Source organism: Mirounga leonina, unplaced genomic scaffold, assembly GCF_011800145.1.
Source record: "Mirounga leonina isolate KUSES-001 unplaced genomic scaffold, KU_Mleo_1.0 Mir_101664, whole genome shotgun sequence".
Lineage (NCBI taxonomy): Eukaryota > Metazoa > Chordata > Mammalia > Carnivora > Phocidae > Mirounga > Mirounga leonina.
The window spans coordinates 9,624,849-9,650,489 of NW_023270175.1; the positions used below are offsets into that span (position 1 = coordinate 9,624,849).

Below are 25,641 nucleotides of genomic sequence, written 5' to 3' on the forward strand. Positions count from 1 at the left end.
TGAACTAATTCCACAGAGACAACCAGCACTGAGTTTGACCAATGAGGTTAGACCTGGTCAAATTATTTTTTTCCTTGAATAAAAGTCATTAATATTAATTAATCCAAACTGTTCGGTGCTCTCAGTTCCGATCACTTGAATCTTGCCCACCAAAAAAAAAAAAAAAAAAAAAAAAAAAATTAAAGAAAGTCCAACTGGACAATAATGGGATGCCTCAGACCAAAATGACATTAAATGTTTTTTTTATTGAACAAAAAGAGATAAAACATGGAAGTTGAAATCACTGAGCAAAAGCAGCTTCCCACGTGAGGCTGCTATACTTTGTGCTAAATAACCTTATGAACTGAGAATATACAGAACACATATAATATGCAAGTTACCTCAACAGCAAAGGAGAAGGTGTAGGTTACAGCTTCGGAAGGAAAAATTTGGTCAAGTGACAAATTTAGTTGCTCAAAATTTCTAGCCCTTATCCACCTAAATCCAGTAGGATTCTCCATGTGTGCATTCAGTATGTGCATACTGAATTCCCATTTTAAGGGAAGCTGTTTTTGGTAGAAATTTAAAAAGATCTTTCATGTTTATTTGACGTGCCATTCAATTTTTAAAATTTTATATTTGCTATATGTGTGTGTGTGTGTGTGTATTTATACACACTTCAGAAACCCCAAACCCTTGTTTCTAAGTAGAGGGGTCATGCTGTTTCTTTTTTAAATTAATATTGGTGAGTTTCAGTTATTATTTCTCCTGTGTGTCTAAGAAACTTCATATGTTTTCAATGCACCCACACAGACCGGTGGGTTGACAGATATGTCAAAAACACTTTATGCAAAGAGGGAGGTAGCTCATGCGAGTTGGCAACCTTTTGTCTATTGTGTCCTGTTGACATCTCACAGTCAAAGATGAAAGGAAAATTTTTGGACTTTGAAGCCTAGTTAGCACAGTTGTACATTTACTATAATCCACCATCAAGTTGGTTTATTGGGCTTTCTAATGTAAGATGACAAATACCTTACACCCAATACACAGCATCAAAAAAGTACTGAAGAAACATTTTATAGACAATATCTTGGGGTTTTTGTTTTTTTTGTTTTGTTTTGTTTTTTGTATGTTAAACATCAGCTTCAATGGGATACATTTCCAGAAAGGTTTTGTTACCACTTTATAAACACTCTAAGCCAAACAAACAGCACAAATAACATCAATGTTGTCTTTTTTTCCAATATCTGTATCAATGACTGGAGGCTAATCCTAACATACACTACTAAAGGGGGCGCAAAAGAAGAGAATTCTTGACACGTTGCAAAGATAGGACTACAGCATCTTAGTTGTAGGGGGATGATCCTAAGGTGCAGAAAGGGGGGACTCTCTAGAGGGTGATGGTGTGGTTTCTTCGGGCGGGAAAACCGTGAGTGTACAAGCTCGGATGCCACCGAGGGACTCTGGGAGATCAAACACCTTATGCCACTCATCTTTATCGGGGTCATATTTCTGCACTATCTCCACCATACAGCGATTATTCCAGGAATACCCACCGACCACGTAGATCTTATTTTCAAAGACCGCAACCCCAACATCACTCTGCCCCCTTAGCATGGCAGCAATTGGGGTCCACTGGTCAAGGATAGGTGAGTAGTATTCACAGCTTAGGACATCATCATAATCACTCGTGCCTCGGAAGTGGTTACCACCGATGACATAGAGCCTCTCGCCCACCGTACACATGCAGTGCAGACCTCTGACGGTGGTCATTGGCGCCTTCTGGATCCACTTGTCAGTGTCAGGGTCAAAGCACATGAGCTCCTTTTGGAAAGTGTCATGAGTGATTCCTCCTAAAGCATGAACATAGGCATGACAGTAAACAGATTATTACAAAGATGCAAAAGTAAATAAAAGGCTCTCTGTCCCTAGATCATCAACGTCTAGCCACCTATTATGCCATCTTATGGCTTTATCGCTGGTGTCCTTATAAATGTCTGCCCTCCAGAAGTACTTGCTCTGGGATTAAAAATCCAGAAAGTAACATTTTCAGCTCTTAGAGAACCAAAAAGTGTAGCTTATGTTATCGCAAGGACTTTCCGAAGCCGAGACCCGTGGAATTTAAGAGGCTTTGCTAAATGAAAATAGATTTGGGCCACTTTTAGAGTTGGGTCTGCTGTCAATCTCGTGTATGAAGCATCATGCACTTCTTTTTCTTTAAAAAAAAAAAAAAAGGCATTTATTTATTTATTTATTTATTTATTTATTTATTTATTTATTTATTTGTCAGAGAGAGAGAGAGAGAGCACAAGCAGGGGGAGCGGCAGGCAGAGGGAGAGGGAGAAGCAGGCTCCCCACTGAGCAGGGAGCCCGACGTGGGACTCGATCCCAGGACCCTAGGATCATGACGTGAGCCGAAGGCAGATGTTCAACCGACTGAGCCACCCAGGCGCCCCAGCATCACTCACTCCTACTGCTTTGGGGCGAGCACGCCCTGGCAGCTGAATGCTGGGCTTGGGCATTTTAATTCCAGTTGCCCATTTCTGCACTTAGCACATAAAAATCTCTACTCTCATTATCTCATCAGCATTGGGGCTATGAAGTCAAATCCATCAAAATGCTTTGAAAAGTTGACAGGATTATGCAAATGTCCAAGCCTATAAGAATACTCAGCACCGTGTTTTTGTAGAGTTTCTGTTGGGTGGGTGTGGGAAGGTACTGTCATGTGCTATCGGCCTGGACACTTAAAGAAGCCGCGTGCTTGGGTGGCTCAGTCATTAGGCATCTGTCTTTGGCTCAGGTCATGATCCCGGGGTCCTGGGATCGAGCCCCATGTCGGGCTCCCTGCTCGTTGGGAAGCCTGCTTCTCCCTCTCCCACTCCCCCTGCTTGTGTTCTCTCTCTCGCTGTCTCCCTCTGTGTCAAATAAATAAAATCTTTTTTTTTTTAAAGATTTTATTTATTTATTTGACAGAGAGAGGCACAGCGAGAGAGGGAACACAAGCAGGGGGAGTGGGAGAGGGAGAAGCAGGCCTCCCGCGGAGCAGGGAGCCTGATGCGGGGCTCAATCCCAGGACCCCGGGACCACGACCCGAGCCGAAGGCAGACGCCTAACAGCTGAGCCACCCAGGTGCCCCTAAATAAAATCTTAAAAAAAAAGCCGAATGCTGAATACATATGGAATCTTGTATGTGCCTCAGTTGGCTGTTGATCCACTGAGTCTGTATTATCTACAGAGTGTATTCTGAGGTCACACAGAAATCAGTCTCTAGAAGGAAAGTATCAGACTCTGTTCTGCAGATTAGCAAGAGAACTACACAAATTTTCAGCTGTATCAATCAAAGCGCTCCTATCTGGGGACCAGTTGGCAATCACTGTTTCCTCTCTGCTTTTTAGTTTAGTTTTTTGTTTTGTTTTGTTTTGTTTTCTGTACTCTACAGAATTCTCAGGAAGCAAAACGGTGTTTGTTTTTTTTTGTTTGTTTGAGATTCAGCTCTGGTCCTACCCTATTCTTGACCGGTGAGGTCATTTATAAAATACATGTTAGCTATGCCAAAGTGCCACGAGAACAATTTCATGTCATTTTTGTCCCCCCAGAGGATCTGGAGCTCTCATTATAATGGCATAGTATCTACACGCATAAAATAGGTAGAGGGTGTAAATCATTGATTAGCGGAGCATATGATTTCCTGGATGGCTCTTTCAGTATAAGACGTCCTGGAGTTGCTCATAAATTTAACACCCCAAACCTATCAATCACCCACTCCAGGCCTTTCGCTGATCCCTCTTGATTACAGACTTCGTAAGGCAGCGGCGTTCAGAGACCCAGACCACCATAACCTAATGCCTCCGTTCTCTAATAATGTAACTGCTGGCCTGGCACTGGCAGGCTCTCGGAAGGGGGACGATGTGTCAAGAGAAAAATACACACGCATGTGGCCAACATATATACAGGTAATCAGCACAGAATTATTCATGCAAGGACCCCACAGTAGATCCCCTGATAGTGCTGAGGAAAAAAGGAAACACCTATTATCAGTCGCACTAAATGACAGCGTGAACATTATTATGCATTACGTGTGTATCAGGAGCCAGCTTATGCACGGCAGAGTTTATATATTTAATAATGATAGATTTCCTCATAGAGCTGAGCTAAATGTAAGCTCAAAATGAATTAAGGGTTGCTACCGGGACTATGAATGGGGGTTGTTGGCCTACAGGGTTCATTAGAGTACAGAATATGGGGACCAAAACGCAACCTGCAGAAGCTGAAGGCTTTCCAGTTTCTTCCAAGTTATGTATTCACAGCACGACGGGTTTGCTGCTAGTCTTATGAACTTCTAGAATACCAAAGGCATCTATACGCAAACACGCACGTACAAGGTATCTTCTAAAATCACCACAAATTATCTTTTGATGATCCCTTTTTCTGTATTCTTCTTCTTTTTTCTAATGTAGCAGCACTTACATTATTTTTCTAATATTGTATGGAAAGATGGTGCCATAGTTAGAAGCGTACGTATTATATTAATTGCATCTGCATTATAATGGTTTACCTGAAATATACATGACTCCTCCATACACAGTCCCGGCATGGCCATAGTGGGGTTCACTCATTTTGGCAACGTAGGTCCACTCATTTGTTCTTGGATTATAACACTCCACTGTGGCTGTTGTTTGACGAAAAGAAAAAAAAAAAAAAGAACAAAAGAAAATAATTTATAATTTCAAATTTAGCAATGAGTTATTTTTCCCTTTAGGTAGAATAATAATATTTAAAGAACGGAACCGTATCTATTACAGATATGAGATACTCTTTGGGGGTCTCTTTTTTTATTTACTGAGATTATACTACTAAGATGAACCATTAATACATTTTACATTAGACTAGAGACTTATGTAATAATCTAACACATTTCTGTCACTGCAGAAACTGCTAGGGTTTCTTTTCTTCTGGTATCTTGTTACATCTTTCTAATTTGACATTTCTCCCAATTCCTTGCTCTAAATATGTGGGAAGATGAGGGAGCCTGGGTAGCTCAGTCGGTTAAGCATCTGCCTTCGGCTCAGGTCATTATCCCGGGGCCCTGAGATCGAGTCCCGCATCGGGCTCCCTGCTCAGTGGGGAGTCTGCTTCCCCTTCTGCCCCTCCCCCCTGCTCGTGCTCTCTCTCTCTCTCTCTCTCGCAAAAATAAACAAAATCTTTACAAAAGATAAATATGTGGGAAGATGAAAAAATCATAAGGAAGAAGAAAAGTCAGTTCTAGGCCCCCCGTGCTGATCCACCATCTAGGAAACAAAGGTTCATAGACAGGAAGCAAAGTCTGAGGGTGAGAATGAATGTATGTATGTATGCACACCGCCTGCCGTATGTGCTGGCTGCCTCTTGCTTTATTTCACATCCAGACTACACAATAGACATTGGTAATAATTTTTCCACATTTCCATATTAAAGTCAATAGTGGCAGCATGACATGAAGGGAAGATTTTTATTGGGGCCACTTCCTTCCAGTAATAAATTTATCATCTTTAACATAAAGTATTTTGGAGAAGTGACCTCAACCTATTTAAATATCACTCTGTTATAACCTCAAGAATAGAACAATGACAGATAGAAAACGTAATCCTTTTTAAAAGGCAGAAAGAAATAGGGCTGTTCCCAGTACTCTGGTCAAAAGCACCAAGTCTAAGGGCACCTGGCGGGCTCAGTCAGAAGAGCACGTGAGTCTTGATCTTGGGGTCGTGAGTTCGAGCCCCATGTGGAGTATAGAGATTACTTAAATACATAAAACTTTAAAAAAGAAACAAACAGAAACCCCACACAAAGTCTAGGGAGACTTGAAAAGTTTATACTATTTACTACAGATGCTGTCAGTTGGCAACCCGATTTCTTGTCTCCCCTCACCCTGCTTTTTTCTCAGGAACAGAAGAACCAAGACACTGCACACCGGAGTGCTGTGCTAAACTCAACATTCAAATTAGCGGGTTCCCTTGAACCTGGAATTGACCATATGATTAATTCTAGGCAATGAAACGGAAGCAGAAATCTACTGAGTGGGGCCATTTGATCAAGCCACTGGAACACCTAACTGATAAATCATCCCTTGAACAAGATTTCCTATTAAAAAAAAAAAAAATAACGTGAGAACAGGAAAAACCAGAGAGAAAAAATGAGAGATGCACTTTCTACTCTATTCAACAATTTCATTTCTTCATCAAACTGACTACACACAGTACTTATTTCTCACCTAACGACTCCTATATTATACCACTTCTCATCTCCCTTTACTGACTGCTTTTTGCACTGGCTTGAGCTTTACATTTTCAGGCTCATCTCAAAGGCTTTTCCTGTTCTCATTTTGATCTACTGTCTTGTTAGTTTTGTTCATTGCTTTAGGCCTGGACCCTCACCAACTCTATTTCTTCTTTTTTTTTTTTTTCCCTCCCAACTCTATTTCTTCTAAATCCTTCCATTAAGTAGCTGGATCCTGCAAAATCTTTCCCCCAAATAAGAAGAGCTATTGCCACAATTCATGACAAGCTGAAACTGATTCCTCCGATACTGGTTTTGGCTCTTTGTAGTCACTGGACATCTTCTCCAATGTTTATTTCCATTTGCCTTTAGCATGACTTTCACTTCATTGACAAGCTCAATCCTACTGAACATACATTATTATCTCTCTCTCTCTCTCTCCACTTACAGAGGATCTAGTATATTGATTGGTACTTGGCATCAGCAAAGTAATTAATGGTAGGGTTTTAGCTGATAAAAAAAAAAGTAGTCTAATCACACACCCTATCAGTGAAAGGGTTTTAAAAGACTTTCAGAGATCACATTTCTGATGGCAAAGACAGGTTTTACTATAGTTCTATGCTTCCCTTAATGAAAAATTCTGCCTTGAACTTTGAAATTTCTAGAGTGTCACAGTCTGTCCTTATGTCTAATTCAATCTATTTTGATGGAGTTTCCATTAGTTTCCTCCTGTTCTTTTTGGAGTGGAACTAGCGCTTGAACAGCTATTCACTCTTTATGATTATTAAAATTTTCCCATGTAGAAAGATAATGCTGTTCTTCCGTCAGTGAATTAATTGCATTTTTTTCCCTAAGAGGGGTTATAAGAATCCATCTCTATTTTCTCATACAGGAGTAACCTAAGTGTAAGATGGCTATTAACCACCAATAATATAATAACTATGTAATAGTTCATCATCCCTCAACTTTTCTTCCTTGGGCAAAATAATCCATATCCTTTAGTTTTTCCTATCATTTAATATCTACTGTCAACCTCTAGACTGTCTCCATGAAGAATTGTTGTTCTTAGTAAAATCAAGAGTATTTAGTTTTAAAATAGAACACATCCGATTAAAAGTGTATACACACACATGTCCTTATTTTCCATATTCACAAGGCAGTGGGATATAGGCTTGTGCCAACAGCCTTGATAGGGGGAGGGGGCAAGGGATGATGCAAGGGACAAAACAGTGGTTCCATCATAGTCTATGAGAGGTAGGAATGGTAATGAACTAATTAGGAAAGTCTAGAATAGGGTCAGGCAAATTATAGCCTGTCAGCCAAATCCATCATGCTGCCTGCCTTTTGTATGCCCCACAAGACAAAAATATGAATGGCTTTTACCTTTTTTTAAAGAGTTGGGGGAAAAAAAATCAAAGGAAATATTTTGTGACATATGAAAATCATATGGAATTCAAATGCTGATGTTCCTATAGAAAGCTTCATTGGAACACAGCCTCACCCGTTCATTTATAAATTGTCTATGCTTGCTTTTGCAATACAACAGCAGAAGTGATAAGCTGTGACAAGATCCTATGGCCTACAAAACTGAAAATATTGATTTTCTGGCCCTTTACAGAATTTCACTGACCCTTATTCTAGAGAATCATCTTCAGTAACCTGGTTGCCTGCAATTTAAATTAGAGACCCTCTCCAATTTAAGAATTACATGGAGGTTGCTTAGTTCACATAAATCATTAAAGATTACTATTTTCTCAGGTGATTCTACTGGAGCCTGGAATTGGTTCCAAGGGATAATGTGGAACTTGTTCTTTTTGAGAGTAGAAAGGGATGAACCCTGAATCACCACCGGAACAATGATGGTTCCCACAGAGGGGCTGTGATCTCTAGAATCTTAAGAGTGCCTGCTGGCGATGTGTTGCTTAATGAAGAAAACTGCAAATCCATGAAGGGATATGGAGACATTTGATAAATTTCAGTAATTTTATTGCACATTTACTTGAAAAAAAAGTCTAACACCTTTTTCTATAAGTTATTTCATTACTTGAAAGCTTGACTTATTAATATTTAACAGAAATGAAAGCTATCTGAGCTATCATATTTCTCTTCAATATAGAAAACCTCAATGGAAGATCGATTTCTTAAATGACATAAGTTTGAAAGATGCCAGGAATAACTGACTTCTCTTTCACTTAAGTGACAGCTACTCTAAGCTTCACGTAGTTTCCAATTGTACCCAGTGTCAAAGGAAAGCAGCATTTCTAAGGAATTATATTTCAGCAATATATCAGGCTCACACACACATTAGTAGTATCTTTTTGATGTACTATGGGCTTAGGTCCATCCATACACACTCCATGAAGGGATTTTAGAAGGCCAAATGCATTAAAATGATCTAAAATGTCTTACAAATGCTGCCACTGTTTTCTTTTCATAATTACATCTAGGAAATGGTCATTGCGTATATGAAGAATAAATAATATACTGGTACTAATGAACCAAACTAAAATTTTCTTTTAAGAGAAGATTTTACTTTTAAGTCATCTCTACACCCAACGTGGGGCTCAAACTTATAACCCTGAGATCAAGAGTCACATCCTCCACCGACTGAGCCAGCCAGGGGCCCCAAACCTATTAAATTGTTAAATGACCCTCCCATCGATTCCCTTTTGCCTGCCACCCATTGCTACCCCCTTCTCTATTTACACAGGCCTATTAATATGGCAATGTAATCAGTTAAGATGGCACTGTGAAGTTACTATAACAGATGTTCTTGTGTGTGCGTGTAGAGGGCAGTCCCATAAAAAAAAAAAAAAAAAGTTTACGGAGCAGGAGAAATGTTAAAAAAAAACCCAGCCTCTGGCTGGAACATTCAGAAATATAAGCAAGGGTCTCTTTAGGACCTAAATCTGCTATTCTGCAAAAACCATGGGTCCAAGAAAACTGGAAAGGGCAAGTGACACATATACAAAGAGAAACATTATTAATAAAGAGAATTCAGAAGAAGTCAACAATACAGAATGTGACACGATTGTTTTAAAACAGTCTATTTCCTGCTCCCAAGTGGGTCTAAAATAGGAAAAACTCAAAGGAGTTGGGGTGGCCTGAAAGTTCTTGTGCAATTAAGATCCAAGATTTCAGTGCACTTAAGCCAATCAACTGATTTTCTAAAAAAAAACTTCCAATATATTTTAACTTAAAATATTTACTACAGCCAGGCTTTGCTGGGTATGCTGATTTTAAGGCAAACAGTCATTTTCTACAAAAGCGTACTTACTTACAGATTACAGGAGGTAATTTCAAAGGGAAAGAAATGTCATTGGCCTTTAAAGTGGAATTAGAGCTGTTTCTTGGTATTGAGGGTTTGTGTCTATATTACAACCATCTATGTATTTGTGAAACATGCAGTTTACAAATTTAGATAAAAATGGGCCTCTACCATCTAGAGGGGTAATCATTTTTTAGACTATATAAGTCATTATCCTTAGGTTTAAGCTCTGGGAGACTGATTTTAAAACCTAAATATAATCAAATAGTTACTATGAATTAGGAATAGCTCATGAAAAGCACGCTTCTCATTTCTTTTTACTTTCAAACTGAAATGCAGAAGGGGCGCCTGGGTGGCTCAGTCATTAAGCGTCTGCCTTCGGCTCAGGTCATGATCCCAGGGTCCTGGGATCGAGCCCCGCATCGGGCACCCTGCTCAGTGGGAAGCCTGCTTCTCCCTCTCCCGCTCCCCCTGCTTGTGTTCCCCTCTCTCGCTGTGTCTCTCTCTGTCAAATAAATAAATAAAAAATCTTTAAAAAAAAAAAAAAACTGAAACTCAGAAGACTATTTTTAATAAGAGATGGAGGGTGTGATTTCTGAAGGTCATGAGCAAGGAAGGCAGCCACTTGCCCAACGGCGTCGTCTACTTCTCGTTCCCAAATGAGTATAACATGGCAAGAGCTCAGCAAAGAAAGCCTCTAGCTTCTTGGTTTTATGTAATGACTCTCCTTGGCCTGAAGATGATAAATTCTCAGAAGAATAAGGCCTCTAATTAATAGGAGGAATGATATATTGAAGACTGCATATTAACAGCGGTGATAACATCAATAAGCAAGCACTGACTAAGAAATTGGAGCTATTTCCCTTGAGGAAAGAAGGTCTGAAATGACCACACACTGCCAGGACCGATGACCTATAATTTGTAAACTTGGAAAGATTATCTTATACAAGCGGTTTTCCTAAGAAAGTGCCAAATCACTAGTTGCAGCTTCTGAATATTTCCAGACACCGTCCATTTAAAATAGTATCACAACATGAAAATAACGTGTGTGGGCTGAGTGAGGAGACCTGAAATGACAATTCGACACGACAGGTACTGATCCCTCGAATGCGTTTTAAAGCCTGATTATTAAAATATATTGGGCAATCTGTGTGGTTCATGATAAGGATCCCGAGTCCCGCCTTTTGGAGAGCCCAGTCTTAGAAAAAAATATCACTGCGACAACAAAGGGAAAAAAAACTGTAGGTAGGAAAGAGCAGTAACATTAAGACGTGACTAACGAGAAAGGGATTGATCAGCTGGAGAGTATAAGAGCTGAGAGCAGTTCTTTTGGCCTCCAATAAATAACTTATTCTTAAATCCATTAAGCTACCAAGAAAAAGATGCTGATAGTCACTCTGAATTGATCCAGAGCCAAGGCCAATATTTTCCACATTCCCAGCATTACAGAGCCTGGACTACTGGTCAACTACAAGGACTCTGGTCATTGCAGCATAAAAGAGGGGGTGAAAAAAAGAGGCCAAACGATGATGGTAATGACAGATATGGAAGGCGTGACAGAAAATGGGGTCTTCCTGACTTCTTTTTGGACAGCTATCTTACTCCAATTTCACCTAAAATAACAAAATTAGTGTTCATTTATGGAGCCAAAGTACTATTCTACGTTAACTGCACTTGTGACCAATCTTCAATTAGGGAGACAAAAAAAGTGGCCCCATCTAATGAAGCTTACCAGAGCAGTTTACAGTGAAGAAAACTGTTTGGTATTTCACTAAGAGAGAATGATTTTTTTTTTATGATTTTATTTATTTATTTGAGAGAGAGCAAGAACATGTGAGTGGGGAGGGGAGGGGGGAAGAACAGAGGGAGAGGGACAAGCAGACTCCCGTGCTGAGCATGGAGCCCGACGCAGGACTCGATCTCATGACCTGAGCTGAAATCAAGAGTCAGACGCTTAACTGACTGAGCCACCTGGGTGCCCCAAGAGACAATGGTTTTTAAAACTGATAGTCACAGATCACATTACTCAGAGTAAATACATTTTGGATAATACTGAACTTGGTACATTTAATTGACAAAGAAAATGATCTTACTATGGCGGTCAAGGGTCTAGGATAGGGTAAAAGATTACGTAAACGAAGAAACGATAACAGTCAGTCCTCTGTAAGGAAGGATTTTAACCTGTACAATAAAGTATTATGTGGGCTTTTAAAAATGGAAAATAAGGAAACATGCCAAACTTCTGTCCGAGATTCTATTAGTATTTAAATTAGCAGAATATACTTTGTAGTTACACTGTCAAGATGAAAACCATATATACTGCCAAATAAAATATTCTGCAACATTCCCAGCATTACAGATATAATTTGTACCCTGGCCAACAACATAAATCCGGATTAGGCATATAGATTGTCTCGGATATTTCCTGAGCCAAACAGTTTAAATGAAACCCTAGCTACATTTTTCTCTTTAATTTTATAGAACTGCTTATTTTATGATTTAACGAGAATTTGGGGGTAAAGAAATCAGTCTCTATGTTTAACAGAAATGCACACACTTACGCAGTTCACCAGCTGCGTTTCGCCCACCGACAGCATACAGATATCCTTTGAGGGCACTTAGGTGGAAGAAGGTGCGCTTTTCATTTAAAGACGCAACCTGCATCCATTTATTGTAGCGAGGATCAAATCTGAAGACTGTATCGACTGCCGTTTTTCCTTTTGTGTCATAATTACTCTGTCCACCGACGACATAGAGGAAATTTCCAATGACGGCGATGCCATGCTGGTACCTTGGGGCATCCATGGGGGCTAACGATTTCCATTCATGGGCCTTTTCATCATACATGCGCAATTCCTTGCTGACAACCAGCTGCTGCCTCAGCACTCCTCCAAGCGTGACCAAATGAGTGGTGTCAGACCGAATGGCAGTCCTGTCTGACTGCATCACTGGCTGCATGTACGGCATCATTTGGTAATTGCTGGCTTCCAAAAGCAGATTCACACAGGTATTGTCAGTTCTCATGAAATCCACGGTTTGCACATAATTAATGAGCTCCTGCGGTGTCATCAGTGGAAATCGTATGTTCTTCATTAATTTTGCAGCAAAGTCCATCCGAGGCTCTTCTAGGCGTAGCCAGCGACAGGTAGCCTTAAAGAGCTCAAGTTCAGTGCAGTGCTTAAGGCTATTGCTGGAAAGCACAAAGGCAAGACGCTCAAAAGGGAGTTTCAAGAACTCCCCAGTGCTCAGCAATGCAGGAAAATTCTTCAGGACAAAACTGTTGACGTATTTATCCACTTCTGTCAGATTGTAGGTGTTGGCAATCCGACCAACTTCGACACAATTGTCTAAAGTGACCTATTAAACCAGTAAAAAAAAAATTAAAATGCTACCAATTTCATGACACTCATATTCTGGATAACAGAAATACCTGTTCTAGAAGAAGAGTCAACTAAGCTTTTTACTGTCCATAGAGATGCAAATAAAAATTCTTACCTAAATACATTAATGATCTAAAGAGAATTCACAAACCACCTTTACCTAATCCAATAGAAAGTAACTAAAAGAAAATTATCTACATCACATCAACAAGAGAAAGGATAAAAACCCTATGATTATTGCAATAGTTGAAGAAAAAAGGCATCTGACAAAGTACAATGTCCATTCATAATAAAAACCCTCAACAAAGTACGTTTAGAGGGAAAGTACCTCAAACATAATAAAGGCCATACATGAAAAACCCACAGCTGACATCACACTCAATGGGGAAAAACTGAGAGTTTCTCCCCTGAGATCAAGAACAGGACAAGGATGTCTCCTCTCACCACTTTTATTCAACACAGTACTGGAAGTCCTAGCCACAGCAATCAGACAAGAAAAAGAAATAAAAGGTATCCAAATTGGCAAGGAAGAAGTAAAACTGTCAATATTTGCAGATGACGTGATACTATATATAGAAAACCCTAAAGACTCCACCAAAAAACTACTAGAACTGATAAATGAATTCAGTAAGGTCACAGGATACAAAATCAATATACTGAAACCCACTGTATTTCTATATACTAACAATGAAGTAGCAAAATGAGAAATTAAGAAAACAGTCCCATTTACAATTACACCAAAAATAACAAAATACCTAGAAATAAACTTAGGAGGTAAAAGACCTGTACTCTGAAAACTATAAAACATTCATGACAAAAAATTGAAGATGACACAAATGGAAAGATTATCCATGTTCATGGATTGCAAGAATAAATATTGTTAAAAAGTCCATACCACCCAAAGCACCAAAGCAATCTACACATTTAATGCAATCCCTATCAAAATACCAACAGCATTTTTCACAGAACTAGAAAAAACAATCCTAAAATTTGTATGGAACCAAAAAAGACCCTGAATAGCCAAAGCAATCTTGAAAAAGAAAAACAAAGCTGGAGACATCACAATTCCAGACTTCAAGTTATATTACAAAGCTGTAGTCATCAACACAGTATGGTACTGGCACAAAAACAGACACATAGATCAATAGAACAGAATAGAAAACCCAGAAATAAACTCATGATTATATAGTCTATTAATCTTTGACAAAGGAGCAAGAACATGCAATGGGAAAATGACAGTCTCCTCAACAAATGGTGTTGGGAAAACTGGACAGTTACATGAAAAAGAATGAAACTGGAACACTTTCATACACAAAAGTAAACTCAAAATGGATTAAAGGCCTAAAAGTGAGACCTGAAACCATACAAATCCTAGAAGAGAGCACAGGCAGTAATTTGACATCAGCTGTAGCAACATTTTTCTAGATATATCTCGTGAGGCAAGGGAAAACACAAGCAAAAATAAACTATTGGGACTATGTCAAAATAAAAACTTCTGTACAGCAAAGGAAATAAATAGTCAACAAAACAAAAAGACAACCTACTGAATGGGAAGAGATATTTGCAAATAACATATCCAAAAAAGGGTTAGTATCCAAAATATATAAAGAACTTATACAACTCACACCAAGAAAACACGAATAATCTGATTAAAATATGGGCAGAAGACAGGAACAGACATTTCTCCAAATAAGGCATTCAGATGGCCAACAGACACATGAAAAGATGCTCAACATCACTCATCATCAGGGAAATGCAAGTCAAAGCCACAATGAGATATCACCTCACACCTGTCAGAATGGCTAAAATCAAAAGCACAAGAAACAACAAGTGTTGGCGAGGACATGGAGCAAAAGGAACACTCATGCACCGTTGGTGGGAATGCAAACTGGTGCAGCCAATGTGGAGAACAGTATGGAGGTTCCTCAGAAAAATAAAAATAGAACTATCATATGATTCAGTAATTGCACTACTGGGTATTGACCCAAGGAATATGAAAACACTAACTTGAAAGGATATGTGCCCCCCTGTGATTATTGCAGCATTAATCACAATAGCCAAATTATGGAAGCAGCCCAATGTCCATCCATAGATGAATGGATAAAGAAGATGTGACACACACACACACACACACACACACACACACACACACAGGAATACTATTCAGCCATAAAAAAGAATGGAATCTGGCCATTTTGCAACAACATGGATGGATCTAAAGAGTATAATGGTAAGCAAAATAAGTCAGAGAAAGACAAATACCATATGATTTCACTCATATGTGGAATCTAAGAAACAGAACAAATGAATGAAGAAAAAAGAGACAAAACAAAAAACGGATTCTTAACTATACAGAACAAACAGATGGTTACCAGAGGGGAGGTGGTTGGGGGGGGGGATGGGTGAAACAGGTGAGGGGGATCAAGAGTATTCTTATCTTGATGAGCATCGAGTAATGTACAGAATTGCTGAATCAGTATATTGTATACCTGAAACTTATGTAACACTGTATATTAACTATATTGGAATTAAAATGTAAAAAAGAAGTGGATAATAAATATTTATTGACTATTGAAAAATAAAAAAAGTATCAAAATCAGTACATTAGAAGTTACCCCAAGAAACAATGTTGTAAGTTGGTTATGGCCAAAATAATTCCTTTTCTCTTCTTGAAAATGTGTGTTCCCTCTCAAAAAAAATACTAAATGAAATTCTGGCTAGATGGAAATTTTGGAAAAATAGAGGGTTATTCTATTTTGGCTCACCTTAATCCACTTCTTAGTCAGGATTCTTAAAAGTTACATTGCTAGCAGATCCACAAACAGAAAATCTCTAATACAGGATCTCTTTCATGCAAACAGTCACGGTTCATTACTGTAATTCATTTTGATTCCTTCAAAAGTTATTGTTTCTAATGAAGGTAATTTAATAAGGCAATTATTCCTAGGGTGAAGTTATTTTCACATTATTTATGTGGAAATACAAGGAAAGGAATCACTTCGGTGAGGATTGGAACAGGTGTATCTCCATCAAATTTACTCATGGCATAGTTAATTTCTGGTGTCTATGATGATGGCTTGCCACAGTTTCCCTTGGCAATTCTCTTACTCCCAGCATAATCTAGCTCTGCCTGGAGTCAAAATGAGCCTAGAAAAGTCTCCCCTGCACAGATGACAATGTAGCAAAAACCGAAAATAGGAAAAGGAGACAAGTGATGGAGAGGCCCATCTTCAGCAAGAGCTCTTTCGGATGCTTTCATAACTGGTCAAAAGTGAAAACAGGAGACACTGGGGAGGTATTGAGGAGGGCACTGGGGAGGGTATGTGCTCTGGTAGGGGTGGGGTGGGAGGGATGGGGTGACTGGGTGATAGACACTGGGGAGGGTATGTGCTCTGGTAAGCGCTGTGAATTGTGCAAGACTGTTGAATCTCAGATCTGTACCTCTGAAACAAATAATGCAATATATGTTAAGAAAAAAAAAAGAAGAAGAAGGTAGCGGGAGGGGAAGAATGAAGCGGGGGAAATCGGAGGGGTAGATGAACCATGAGAGACGATGGACTCTGAAAAACAAACTGAGGGTTCTAGAGGGGAGGGGGGTGGGAGGTTGGGTTAGCCTGGTGATGGGTATTGAGGAGGGCACGTCCTGCATGGAGCACTGGGTGTTATGCACAAACAATGAATCATGGAACACTACATCTAAAACTAATGATGTAATGTATGGGGATTAACATAACAATTAGAAAATAAATAAATAAAAGTGAAAACAGGAAAATCATATCAGCAAATATTATGCAAGGAATAAATCACTGAAACAAGCCTACCATACAAATACCTGTGTGTGTATACAAACACACAAGCAGGTCACAGGCAAAGGACTCAGTTTTCTCTTAATTTTCTCAGTGTGTGTATTCACGTATGTCATGTAAACTTCACGAACGAAACTGCATTGTTAACAGATTGGCAGATGATTAAGAGAAAATTGGCTAATCCTTGTATTATCCTTTTATTTAAAAGCTGAAATGAGACTAAAATAATTACTCCTCTGCATAAAATATCAGCCCAGTTAAGACATATCATCACTGAAAGCTCAAAGGTTAAGACACACACACAAGGCTATTTTCATAGATTGATTACTCAGGAAGAATTTGAACAATTTTAAGCAGCTGGTTTGCTTTATGGGAATCGCCAAAAAATTTTAATTGCTTATTATCCTTAATAGCTATATATTAAAAAAATAGTTAAAACACAATTGCAACACAGAAGAAGTAGGAAAAATAAAGTAAGAAATTAGGGGCCTTTTGAAATACACAGTTTCACACCATTCAGTACCTTGGATTTCCAGTGTGGTTAATAAAAAGTACATTTCAATCCAATTTTAGGCGTGGCAGGTTGGCGTCTCATAAAAGTTTTCATTGTGTAAATGAAGTTACAGTGAATTCCCAGTTGCCCAAATCACCTTGGGTGGCAGGAATTAGTATCTGGGGTAATGAGTCCACTTTCTGGAGCAGGAAAGAAGTAGCCTTTCCCCAGAGCAAAGGGTAATTTGCACTTTTGAACACATTGACTAGTATGGATAAGTGAAAGTTGATGAGAACACAAAATTAACTATTCCCAAGTTTGCAGATTCTCACCATTACGGATACAATTACAAATAAAAACGACAAAAAATTGGGTACTTCAAATAGGCAAAATGATACCATCAGTTGTTGGTCACCAAATATAAGTCTAAATTTATAGCATATAAAACAAACAGAGATAAAAAATTAAAAGCCAAACTGTGTAATTTAGAAATAGGATCAAGGTATTTACTTCCTTCCCCTTTTCCCCCTTCAACTTTATCCAGTAGGAAGACAATTACTAAAATAACAGCATAAAAAAAAACCTACCTTTGATTTAAGGGCATTTTGAAAATATCCTCTATATATCGGTATGCTCAGAGACAGATACACAAAACTGCAAAAGACTGTGACAGACCACCTAGTACATACGGGTAGCTGCCTAATCTTTTCTTAAAAATCACCAGAGAAAGGTATTTCATAACCTCCCAAACTGTCATTTTCTTGATGGAAGGGCTAGGATTTTCTATACCCCACATACTATAGGTATCACACTGTGGGTATATAACAAAGGTTAAACACTAATTATCAGCAATATAAAAATTAAGGATGTGATGATAGATACAACTAAAAATACAATACATTTTGAATATAAAACATTACCAAACCCTTAATTTTAAAATGAAACTCAGATAAAAACTATGTAATAGAAAATGAGTTGTTTTTGAAGTGCGTGTCATCAAAGCTAAAACAATTAATCATAGATTATAGGGATTATATAGAAGCAAAGTCTAGAATAACAGTTAACAATATAAGCAGATCAAAATGATGGAATAATGGTAAACGATTTTGGAAAAATACACGATTATTCAATTATGGCTCATTTTCATCCACCTCTCAGTCATGATTCTTAAAAGTGCTTCAGTTAGCATATATGCAAACATTTAGCCTAGACAGTATTTAAATAATGGATACGTGCAGTAATGTAACATTTAACGAAATTCATGTATATATTAGAGTACATTACATTTTGAAATATAAAATATGAAGTTTAAAGCTTATTTTAAAAAAAAACAGCTCATAAGTAGAAAGAACTCTAATTTCATCTGAATATAAAACCTGTCCGCGGGAAGCCTGCTTCTCCCTCTCCCACTCCCCCTGCTTGTGTTCCCTCTCTCGCTGTGTCTCTCTCTGTCAAATAAATAAAATCTTTAAAAAAAAGAATATAAAACCTGGCCGAAATTCCAAAGAAGAGTTATTACAGACATGAATTCAAATATATATTAGTGTTTTAAAGGAGAGAGAAGCAAAAAAAGGACAAAACTTCTCAACCACTTATGAGAACCAATAAAATTGCTTTTAAAAATAATCAAGTGCACATTTAGCTTTCCTTGATATAAAATATTATAAATTATTCTACTGTAATCAAAGAACCTTCCTAGGTCACCCTAAAGGCAGTTCCAGGCATCATAATTTTCAAAGTGGTAGTCTCATTAACATAGTTACTCACTGCTACTATATTAAATTGTTCAAATCACACTTAATGCACCCAAACATTTCATTACCATAACATGATATTTTAATGACAGGCTTCATCAGCAATCTGTGATGTTATTTTGTTGAAGATCAATGCGTTACACGAATAAACTTCCACTTAGGAAAAAAGCAAAAATGAAAACGAGTATCTGCTTTTGTACCCTCAAGGAAAAGCAAAGACTAAGAAGTTAGTTGACAAATTTTGGGGGGGGACTCCTCAGATAGTCAATGCACCAGATTCTCCTTGGTGCTATCTAGTTTATTAAAATGGCAGCCTGACATCAACTACAACCAATGCAGAGAGAGAGAAAGCAAGTCCACAGACTGGGAAGAAATCAAATAAGCTACTTTGGGGCGGGGGGGGGGGGGGGGGGGGCGGAGGATATAAGAGACATCTTGTCCCAGGCCTCCTTCCACAGGTGGGAACATCACAGGACACAGGGAAGGGACCTTTTGGTAAGAAGAACAAAAAGATGATTAAAAACCAAAAACTTTTCTGTCTCAGTCTTTGTCTTTCTTCAAATTCTAACAGCCATCTGAGGGGAATACTGATGGTGTGTCTCCAGCTTGGGGGATCCAATTGTCTTACTGCTTTGCACTCTGAATGCATGTCCCTTCTTGGATACAATATTACATATTATAATGGTCATGGGAGAATGGATTGGTTTGAGCCCAGGTTGGGCCTCTTCTTCCCCTACGGAGTCCCACATGGCAGATGGGCAAGAATACGGTGATTCAAGTTACAGGCAGGAATAATATTTAGAATATTTAACAATCAGCACAGTCTGGGTACCAGCTAGTGAGAATAGACGCTCAACCATAAACAACGAGTATCTGGGTATTACTCGCTGAATGTCTGCCTTGACAATAAGGAAGTCAAGAATGGTTTGGTTGGGGAAGGGGAGGAAGAGCTTTGATTCATTGTAAAATTATCTATACCATTTTTCCTCTGATTTGCATTAAACCTTCCCAAAGGCAAAAAAATTATCTGAAAAGACATGTTTGTTAATTTTTATGGGCAAATCCAATTTAGATCAAACAAGGAATGTGAAACATAATTACCACACAGGAAATTCTGACATCAAGAAGAACATTCCCAAAGTTTGCTGCTGATATCATCACTGAATAGCAAAAGAAACTGTCTTTTCCAATAACTTATTCTGATTTCCTTCGTTATTCCCTTGAGAGAACTCCTTTTCTCCGCCTTTTACCTCTCCCACGTATGCACCTCCTTTCTTTTCTTTGTATTTTAAAGATATATGTTATTTGAGAGACAGAGAGAGGGTGGGGAGGGGCAGAGGGAGAGGGAGAGACAGAAAACCTCAAGCAGACTCCCTACTAAGCGTGGAGCCTGATGTGGGGCTTGATCCGGCGATGCTGAGATCATGACCTGAGCCGAAACCAAGAGTGGGACACTTAACCGACTGAGCCACCCAGGCGCCCCTCACCTCTTTTGTTTTCCACTGTCGCTAATTCTTTATTACCCCCAGTCGCCTCAATAAAATTTCTCTACATTTCATTGTGACCTCCCCACCCTGATCAGTGATAATAAATCTACAAGGGGAACCAATGCTATAAACACATCAAGGAAAAAACACACACACACACACAACTTCAAATGAGTTTAAAGAAAGTCTAAAGCACAATGGCATCTTCCTTCTCTGATTAAATATGCTTTTATAGAAAAAGAAAATGGTTTTTTTGCCCACTTTCATTCTGGTTTGTTTATTCTGGATAACTGTATACTTAAATTATAACATTTCCAGTTCAATGACAAATGTCCTCCTTCAGCAATCTTATGTTAAAAATTGGGTTTTGCTGCTAGCCTGTAGTCCTCCATAACAGTAATTCCGTGGGGCAAATGCTAGATGTCACACATTCCAAGTAGCAGACAAATGATAAACAAAAAATTTAACCACAACCTGCTTGTAAATCAGGGAATGGCTGCACAGCATTTAGCATGCTGTAGTTATACAATGTCCTAAAGACAAAAACAGATGTCATTTTTCGGCCCGTAACTAAACGAAGGTAATTTTCCATCATCTCCATGATATACAAGAGAATGTTTTTAGTTTAACAGACAGTTTTACCTACTCTGCTTTACATCCTTTGCTCTTATCTCTTTGTATCCGCTCCATAGTTTTCTTTTCTACAATTGGCCAGAAAGTGACATAGTGAGAACAAAAGCACCAGATCCCATAAACTATAATACTAATTGATACCTTAAGAGAAAAGCATTACTGCAAAAGATGACCACGTTGGCCGGGGAGTGGTTCTTGTTCTATGGAGCCTGGTGCTCCGTTCTAGAACACTGGTGCTTCTACCTCACCAAAGGTGAGGGTGGCTATATTATCGTATTTAAAGTTATCATTCAAGGGGCGCTTGGGTGGCTCAGTCGGTTGAGTGTCTGACTCCTGATTTCGGCTCAGGTCATGATCTCAGGGTCAAGGCATTGAGCCCCAAGTGGAGCTCTGCACTCCGCAGGGAGTCTGCTGGAGATTCTCTCCCTCTCCCTCTGCTCTTCCCCCCTTTTGCACTCTCTCTCTCTCTCTCAAATAAATAAATCTTTATTTATTTTTTTAAGATTTTATTTATTTATTTGAGAGAGAGAGAATGAGAGACAGAGAGCACGAGAGGGAAGAGGGCAGAGGGAGAAGCAGACCCCCTGCTGAGCAGGGAGCCTGATGCGGGACTCGATCCCGGGACTCCAGGATCATGACCTGAGCCGAAGGCAGTCGCTTAACCAACTGAGCCACCCAGGCGCCCCAATAAATAAATCTTTAAAGCTGTCACTCAAAACTACCATAAAAATGTTTTGTGAGTGATTTGCTGAGTCACATTTTCACCTACACAAATGGTTAAGAATGGGATAGACTATAGATGTACTGGAAGCTAACTTTTCTTTCTAAAAGCTCAAACCCAAGTAGTGTCTTGTTTATGTGAAGTATAATCACACCATATCATTAAAAACAAAAACCTGGGGCGCCTGGGTGACTTAGTCGGTTAAGCGTCTGCCTTCGGCTTGGGTCATGATCCCAGGGTCCTGGGATCAAGCCCCGTGTCGGGCTCCCTGCTCAACGGGGAGACTGCTTCTCCCTCTCCTCCCTGCTCCTACTTTCTCTCTCCAATAAATAAATAAAATCTTTAAAAAATAAAAAAATAAAAATAAAAACATAAATCTATCACTCAAAACCTTTGGTTTAAGCACACAATCCTTAAAACATGAGATTGTTCTATTTAAAAACTATCCATAAAACTTAGCTTGTGGGAAAGCTCAAAACAAATCTACCTTTGAAAAATACATTATCTCGAAACTTCCAGTTCTCATAAGTAGAAAAGACACCCAAGGGCTACTCTTTTGCCTGATCCACTTGATTGCTGAGAAGGAAATAGGAAATTGTTAAACAGAGTAAGGCTGAACATTTAACTAAGAAATAGAACGCATGAAAGAAGGATAAAGGAAAAGTTGGATTTTATATAATCCTTATGCTAATAATCTACCAACTGCTCTCAAAAATCATCATGGGTTCTGAGATGGAATATTTCCACAGTAAAATCATGCAGACATATCCTTAGCAAACAGGATGAAAGACAGGTAAACAGAATGGTGCTAAGAAAAGAGGTGTTTCCTCAGAGCTCATAGAAAGTTCTAAAACCAAGAGAAGGAGGAATAAACTATACCACAGGTAAGCTTTGTCTGAGACAAGCCTCTTCTCCTTTAGAAATGGGTTTTAGGATGTCTGCAGAGGACACTAGAAATGAAGAATTTAATCTTTAAGACAATATTAAGTGTTCATAAAAATGAAGAAATTTCCAAACAGGTAAAACACACAGTTATAATAAATGTTTCAAACAGGTGAAAGAATCAACATTCTAATTACAGAAAATTTATCACTATTGCAAAATTACTGTGATGTCATCTTTAAATAAACTTGTTTTAGAGTTTTCTAGAACAAAATTGTTTTCTAATACTGTTACTTTGACAACTGTATGCTTTTATGACTTTTCATAAATCATGCTTTATTCCATTTGGTCCTTTTCTTTCAGGTAAAGGAACAGATCACAACCAATATCTAAAGTTATAAGTACTAAATTCTGATATTAGAGAAGAAGTCGACAATAAATGTCTATTATTAATGATTAGTTCCAAAGAATCACCACACTGTACCTAGTTTGGCTCAGGATGACCAGGTGTTGCTGAGATCAGTGTAAAGCAATGTTAAGAGTCGATAAATGTAAGCATTAAGTGTTATTACTAAGTTAATTGTTGGACTTGATACCTTTAAAAAATACATGTAATTCAGTTCCTTTTTTCCAGTGGCACAAAACTAGAGGAGAGATGCTGATAGGTCCTAAGGGGAAGGGCTTTGTGTGATTAAATTAAAAGGAAATTTAGTGCTCAGATTCAGTAACGACGACAAACAGTATCATGGGAAATAAACAAACTTCATGCGGGTTACTTATACAATAGCGAATAGGACAACACGAAACTCTATAACACCACACTGCCTTAAAACCCTGAAAAATAGCAGTTAGTTTTAAAGTTTATAAATAATTGTGAGGCAGTCGTGTGAGTACTTTAAAATGGAAACACAGAAACAAAACATATTTTCAATAGCCCGGTTAAATTAGCTGTTGGCTGACTCTGTAAGATAAGGAATAGCTTATTAATAAAATCACTGAGGACATGTTCTCTTGAAACTTAGGGTTTTAAAAACGGGGCTCCCGGTTTAGTAACTGCAAATTTAAAAAAGCTCAACAGCAATTATTTACCAATATTAAAACTGGTATGAATTTAAATCAATTATAGAAAAATGTATTCTCCACTTATTTAATAAATCAGAAAATATATCAAAATTTACCACTGCCATAATTTTCAGTCACAAAAGCAAGCTCTATAAGCTGTAGAAATCTTCTTGGCAATATTTCTTTGCAACCAAAGCATTTTGTTTCCCAGAAGTCAAATTTAAGGGTCTCAAATAGGGCAGGGCCTTCAGGAACCATGTGACTGCTACGGCGTTCACTGATTGGTAGTTGTACCCTCTCCTATTTCTTAAGAGAGGCTAAAAATGATTTAGTAGGTGATGTGTTTCTATGGAACTAAGACTTATATCTTACAGGCTGTCACGTAATGTGTTACTTCTTCTCAAGACCTAGATCCCGTATTTAAGGAAGAAAAAAAAAATTACTGAGCCTAGTTTAAAAGACTTACAGAAGTTCAGATTACATTTTCATGGAATTCCATTTAAGAAAGCCTGCCTGCCTAATATCATGAAGGCAAACAAAACCAGATTAAAATATATAACGTCAGTAAACAGGTTAACATATATATCGTTAGCAAACACTATTCCTGTCTGATGTCATGGGATTACACAGAAGGCTTTTATGAAGTGATTCCATTTCATAAAATGGCACCTTGTACTGTTTCCCTCTCAACTTCGTTCCAGAACACATACTACCTGAGCCCTCTCTCTCATGGCCGAAGTTTCACCTGCCTACATAATAAATTCAGCAGCCTTTCAACAGGCTACACCGGAGTATACTGCAGGAAAAGTTCTGAAGATTTGAAAACGCCTTACCCCAGATATGAGAAATACTTTGCAGAAGTCCAAAACCGGCAGAATCTGAAGAAAACTGGCAGCTTCCAGTGTGTCTTGAAGGTTGTCCATGTTAAGAGAAAGCTTTGCGGTATAAATGAAATCAATAATTTTCCTTAAGCCGACTTTGCTCACACCATGAAGCTTAATGCACATTAAATCTTGTTCTTTCATTCCACCTTAAAGAAAAAGACATTCATTTAAATGGGGGTGGATAATTTAATTAAGGTCAAACGCACTTCTGCTGCTAATTAGATGCAATAAAATCAAGGAAAAGTTTTATTCTATGTAAGCATTCATGTCAGAGTCAGACTTCTGCATATTTTACAGTTAAAAGAGAGTACTTAAAAAGGAATATCTCTATACTAATGGAAGTCGTATATAATGCAAGTGCTTCCAAAATGTTCTCCTGTCACTTCATATCCTTTGATGGATTAAAGACTGTCTTAGTCAGACCCAGAGTCTCTAGTAGAGCATTCAGATGTGTATCTGGACAAGAGAAGTTGTGAAACAAAGATGGACAGAAGTATGAAAAAGGCACATTCATTTCCCAAGTTTAAAAAGCACCACTTACAACTACACGTACCAGGTGTATATTCCTTTTGAGATGATTTCTTCTTGGAAAGACACAGATCAAAAGAACTGAATTTCACTTTAGAAACAAAAATACGTAAACATGCATTTTTCAGATTGTTTTAAGGGGGGGTGCAGAATTTAACAAGCTAACTTACCTGTGAACATGGCCTTGAAGTAATCACTAGCAGAGGCCATCATGACTCTATGCACAGGGAAGGCGTCATCAGTGTCGCCTGGCATCAAAGTCACATCACAAAGCAATCCTTCAAGTCGAAGCTGGTCAAAGCCCTACGCCAAGAGCGGGAGTTGAGTCACTAATCAAGGTTAAATGGGTATGCAGATTTCTGCCCACTAAAATTCTGTGTATGTATTAACGGGTGTGTTGGAACATAAAACCAGTAGAATAATTACTCAGAAGAAAACTGAACAACTTACTTGATGTGTGACGATGTCTATTTAATTCGCAGTAGGAAAAGGTAAAATGAAGACTAATTCAG

The 25,641-nt window shown here is 38.4% G+C and overlaps 1 protein-coding gene across 7 annotated transcripts in view; it reads right to left on the bottom strand.

Moving 5' to 3' along the window:
* Positions 1-225: 225 nt before the first annotated feature.
* The window catches only part of KLHL13 (kelch like family member 13), a 204,619-nt gene continuing 179,203 nt past the window's right edge, over positions 226-25,641 (bottom strand). For all 7 annotated transcript variants that reach the window (XM_035007608.1, XM_035007598.1, XM_035007605.1 and 4 more), the window contains 5 exons: positions 25,300-25,432; positions 24,551-24,747; positions 12,061-12,856; positions 4,535-4,648; positions 226-1,832 (listed from right to left, as the gene is read on the bottom strand). In XM_035007608.1, coding sequence (XP_034863499.1) covers positions 1,345-1,832; positions 4,535-4,648; positions 12,061-12,856; positions 24,551-24,747; positions 25,300-25,432 — 1,728 coding nt within the window. In that variant the 3' untranslated portion in view covers positions 226-1,344. The remainder of the gene's footprint in view (positions 1,833-4,534; positions 4,649-12,060; positions 12,857-24,550; positions 24,748-25,299; positions 25,433-25,641) is intronic.